The sequence below is a fragment of the Salmo salar genome, chromosome ssa11, assembly GCF_905237065.1.
Source record: "Salmo salar chromosome ssa11, Ssal_v3.1, whole genome shotgun sequence".
Lineage (NCBI taxonomy): Eukaryota > Metazoa > Chordata > Actinopteri > Salmoniformes > Salmonidae > Salmo > Salmo salar.
The window spans coordinates 17,532,501-17,537,363 of record NC_059452.1 but is presented as its reverse complement, the minus strand read 5'-3'; the positions used below and the strand labels follow the sequence as shown (position 1 = coordinate 17,537,363).

The window sequence follows — 4,863 nt, the reverse complement described above, 5'->3', positions numbered from 1 at the left end:
GTGACAACGGAAAATGGCGTCTCCTGGCACTGGGGGAAACAGAAGGGCTCGGAAAGGCTGTGTGTCACAAAACATTACCCACGCAGCTGTTGGCTTTATGAGCAGAGCTGGTGTGCTTTTTCCCACCCCCTCACTCTTCTCTCTCTGGGTCGATATGCACAGTGGTGCTGTTCACTCCCAGTTTGTGACATTTTAAAGCAACATGTACCCTTCTCACCTCACACTCCCCCTCAGGGAATAGACAGGGGAAAAGTGCAACCGCCCAATCATTTAAATACACACACACACACACACACACACACACACACACACACACACACACACACACACACACACACACACACACACACACACACACCATATTATGAAGTGAAGGCCACCAATTCAATCTGAACATTGTTAAGGTTTCTAGGGGAACTGGACTGGTTGCTCCTTGTGTAATGCAGTGTCTTTGGGCTGGACTTTATTGCGTTAGAGCTGCTGTGTGTGTGTGTGTGTGTGTGTGTGTGTGTGTGTGTGTGTGTGTGTGTGTGTGTGTGTGTGTGTGTGTGTGTGTGTGTGTGTGTGTGTGTGTGTGTGTGTGTGTGTGTGTGTGTGTGTGTGTGTGTGAATGTCTGTCCATTGTCCCCCCTGCACCAGGAGTTCAGGTAGCGTAGACATATAGAGTCTGACTGGGAGGAAACCCTTAACGCCCTGTTAAACCGTCAACCTCCTCTGTCACTCCTGTCTGCCGCCACTGCAGACACGGGGCTGGAGCTGCAAGCGAAGAACCCCCGAGCTCTATAAAAGTGTGGGTGATTAAACAACTCCCCTTAATTGCTCCTTTTGTGCGGGAATGAAACGGTCACACTGATTACACAGGTATGGGAGAGGCAGAGAGCTGACCGTGTCGACGACGCCTCCGAGAGGGCCAGACACCTCTGCTAACTCTCTGCTGCCCTCACGTCTCACATCACCACCTTTTTATCCCGCTAAACTAAACAACCAGCGTCTGTGTGATCTGATGTGTGTGTGTGTGTGTGTGTGTGTGTGTGTGTGTGTGTGTGTGTGTGTGTGTGTGTGTGTGTGTGTGTGTGTGTGTGTGTGTGTGTGTGTCTGTGTGAGTATGTGTGTCTGGCAGGTAGGGAGAGCGAGGTAGAGAGACAGAGGGAGAGAGAGGGTTCTGAGGTGAGCGACACCAGAGCTCCCCACAGTGGATGGTTGTTGTATTACAGCAGGCCAGCACAGCCCCACACTCTGGGCTCTGAGCTAACAGCCAACTGGCCATACTGCTGAGGGGACGAGCCAAACTCAGGGCCTGTGTCCAACGTGACGCAGCATGTGTAAGATCACAGCAGCATGGGAACCATACACATCATCTGCCAGTCACAGAAATAAAGACATTTCACTCAAACACAAGGCCCCCGAACACAGCGCCTGTCAAATGGGTCAATATGAAAGGGAGGGGCTCAATTACTGTGCCCGCAAATACACACATTAAGTGCCTTTCAAGGGTCTGTAAGTACTTCACTGTAGTACTTCAATGCTCTCTCTCTCTCCACATTCACCACTTGTGAAACACAGCAGCCATTTCGGTGCCAAAAAGCCCATCATATTAGAGTTTTGCAGTGGAGTGGCAGCGCTGGGCTCAGTCAGTTTCAGAGGAGAGTTTTCTACGGTCAGATTTAGAGAGTCAGAGTGGGAATTTGGCTGGAGAACAGGTCTTAACAACCCCTCTCTGCAAGGGAAAAGTGCTCCCTGCTGACATCATATGAGCACCTACCTACCAACACCATGCACAACAAACAGGTCTCCTGTTAATGCATTCGTCTGACCAAACCCCACAACCTCACAAACCCCACAATTATTGGCATCGCCACGATGCACCTGTACACCAGAGTGGCTTTAGCCTATAAATGTTATTTTTCATTGATGAAGTTAGATGTTTAATAAAACTGCCATTGATCCTCACAGCAGTGAGACACTGCTACAACAGTTGGAATGGTGGACAGTAATCACGTCTGGGTAGTCACACGGAGTGAGGATGCCCCCTGCAGTCTACCAGACACCAGTGCATATTTTCATGTAACATCTTACGGTAACAACACCCTTTCCGTTCCACAAAGCAATCAACGACTCTCTAAAACATTACGAAAAGAAAAGGAGACTATTATTAAAATTGTGCAAAATCTTTATTCATTCCTTTCATCATATCTTTCCATCGTCGTCACCATCATGAACACACCACTGACAGAGAGGGACAAGAACAGATAGGGATCTGAATACAGTCACTCTTTATGGGGGGACAATAGGTATCAGCTGTCAACAGGCCCTACATACCACAGCCAGAAGGAGCACTGGATAGTGAAGGCTGGGTGAGATGTTTCCGCCAGTCTTTCCATCTCTACAAACAATACTTGACTTGTGCAGATAGAGTCATTTCTCTCCCAACAGTACATTTTCTCCTTCTCTAGTCCATATTTACATTTACAATACACTCTTGTTGTTGTTGTTCAACACCAATGCCGCTCTGCATTTGTACCCAGCACCTATTGCCAAGTCATGTACAGTATGTATGTCCTAGTGAAGACATTTTACCATAAGGGACATTTAGTAGTTTAGTTTACTTTTATGCCAAATATAAATCTTTCTGTGGTTCCCGATCTTTCTACACACTAGACAGGTAGACCTTGAGACAGTCTGAGAGAGAGAGAGAGAGAGAGAGAGAGAGAGAGAACATTTTATCTGGGCTAGGCAAATGTTGAATAAGTCCAGTATAATGTACTATAGTACAGAAAATACGAATAACCCACACATACATACAACTAATTGATAAACAGGGTAAATTATACACAGGGTTGCCGTTCCCCAAGGTAAACCATAAATATGTAAGTAAATCACAACAACATCCAGTGTCCTGTGGATAGGGCCATAGCCATATAATAACTAGGGAGGGATAGTGGGCTGTAGGGCATGGATTCACCTGGGGGTCACTGCCCTAGTCTCTCAGAGTGGGATGGGCTGTACTTTATGGAGCAAGTCACAAAGATAAGTCTATGGCCATGGCAGAACAGCTCCTCTTGTCAAGTGTGATTTCTCTAAGAAGAGTGTTGCTATGGGTTTGGCATCATGCTCTCTCAGATTCAGCAGTCTAGAGGGCACCAGTATTCTCTGTGTCATCATTTTGACTCTCCGGTCTAATTTCCCTAAATGAAACGTCAGGAGAAGACAAGAAAAGCCTTTAGTCTACAGAGGGAGCAGGCTGTGTCTGTGTCTGTCTGTGTCTCTCCTGACAGACTGGTAACAATATTAGCTAGTGATGGATTCTCCCGTGTAACATACGATCATGTTACTCAACCAGAGGGCTTCAGGTCCCTCTGTCTGTGCTATCTGAAGACAAACTGACCCACTACATGACGAGGCATGGTAGAACAGTGCTTTTCCCCGGGGGATAATTGCATCTTGGCCCTTTAATGTATGTCATTAGTCAAAGAATAGGAAATAAACGTATCACTGTGATAATACCTTCGCAAACACAATAAAATAACAAACTTCTATACATGTAGATCCATCATTCAACACCCACAGGGGGACGTAATAAACAATACATGATTCTTTGTTCTTCTTCTAGATATTCACAATGAGAACTGATGAATATTGATACATAGTCCAAAGGATTCTCAAATTTGCTGCTGATAAAAGAGAGTGGATGAGACTTGACAGTGGCTCAGGAGGAAATGAGAGACCAGGGGCTGAAAGGGAAGTGACTGTGTTCGTGCGCTTCAGCTCAGAGTGGGTGTGTGTGTGGCAAACCAACCCAGCTAAGGTTTCCTTCATTCATCCCTGTGTCCTCCGGCACTATCTAGCCCACGGGTGTGGCTCACTGGAGCACAAAGGAGGAACTGTTACACAGGGAGAACAGAAAGCAGTGGAATAACAAGTGAGCAACGGGAAAGAGACTGTAGATATGAGGCGTAAAGATCATCAACCTCCCTCATCTGGTCTGAGTTTGTGTTTCCCAAATGTCTGTCTGTATTTATATCTTCAGTACAGACCTGTTCCTCCAAGGGCCCCCCGGGAGCCTCCATTAGCTGGAGTAGATCTGAGTGCCGATCACACGCATGATCTCCTTCTGCACCTTGGGCTCCTGGGTGTTGATGTTGGCATCTCCCACCTGGCCGTCCTCATACCTGCAACACAGAGGTGACCGTTCACATTAGATTAAACAATGTGTCCGTTATCTCGCTGTCTTGCTGTGAGTCATGTTTTATTGTTCCTTATTTTGTTACACGGTTGTGGAACGTCTTACTGAAACACAAAAACAACTTTACAGACAACAGATGGAACCAACGTGTCACCAAGATTTCCAGGGGAACGATAAAGAGTCAGGATGAGGTTACTCACACGAAGAAGAAGCGCGTGCAAACGTGGTCGGACACAGGACACACCCAGATGTTGCCGTGCTTCTGCAGGTCCTTGGACGTGATCACTGAGACAGGCAGACAGCGAGACATGGAGGGGTCATCGTTAACAAAACACACCACCTCATGACCAAGAACGATGGCTCAAATTGACCAAGCTAGTCTATACATTTCATGTGGTACAGTATTTACCTTCACAAAGGGCAATGCAGTTTAGATTCCGGCTCTGGAGAAACCTTGACTGGATTGGACGGCTCTGTGAAAGCAGTCAATACAGAACATGATGTAATGCTCGGACACGTATAAAAAGGGCAAATGGTTGTAAGTCCTATGTGTATGAGTCTCTCACCATCAGACACTGCACCTGTGGAATGGTATTCATACGGTTGTAACGCTGCACCAGCTCATCTTTGGTGGGCATGCGGTGCTGTCCTTTACCCATCCCTGAACACACACACACGGA

General features: G+C 46.8%; 1 protein-coding gene across 7 annotated transcripts in view; it reads right to left on the bottom strand.

Annotated features, from left to right (window-relative positions):
* Window positions 1-2,152: 2,152 nt before the first annotated feature.
* Window positions 2,153-4,863, bottom strand: part of LOC106562125 (protein mono-ADP-ribosyltransferase PARP6) — a 22,932-nt gene continuing 20,221 nt past the window's right edge. For 5 of the 7 annotated variants that reach the window (XM_014126750.2, XM_045689107.1, XM_045689108.1 and 2 more), the window contains exons 20-23: window positions 4,750-4,844; window positions 4,593-4,656; window positions 4,384-4,468; window positions 2,153-4,169 (exon numbers count right to left, since the gene is read on the bottom strand). In XM_014126750.2, the coding sequence (XP_013982225.1) occupies window positions 4,067-4,169; window positions 4,384-4,468; window positions 4,593-4,656; window positions 4,750-4,844 (347 nt within the window). In that variant the 3' untranslated portion in view covers window positions 2,153-4,066. The remainder of the gene's footprint in view (window positions 4,170-4,383; window positions 4,469-4,592; window positions 4,657-4,749; window positions 4,845-4,863) is intronic. The other 2 variants (XM_014126752.2, XR_001318983.2) reach the window with 2 other exon arrangements.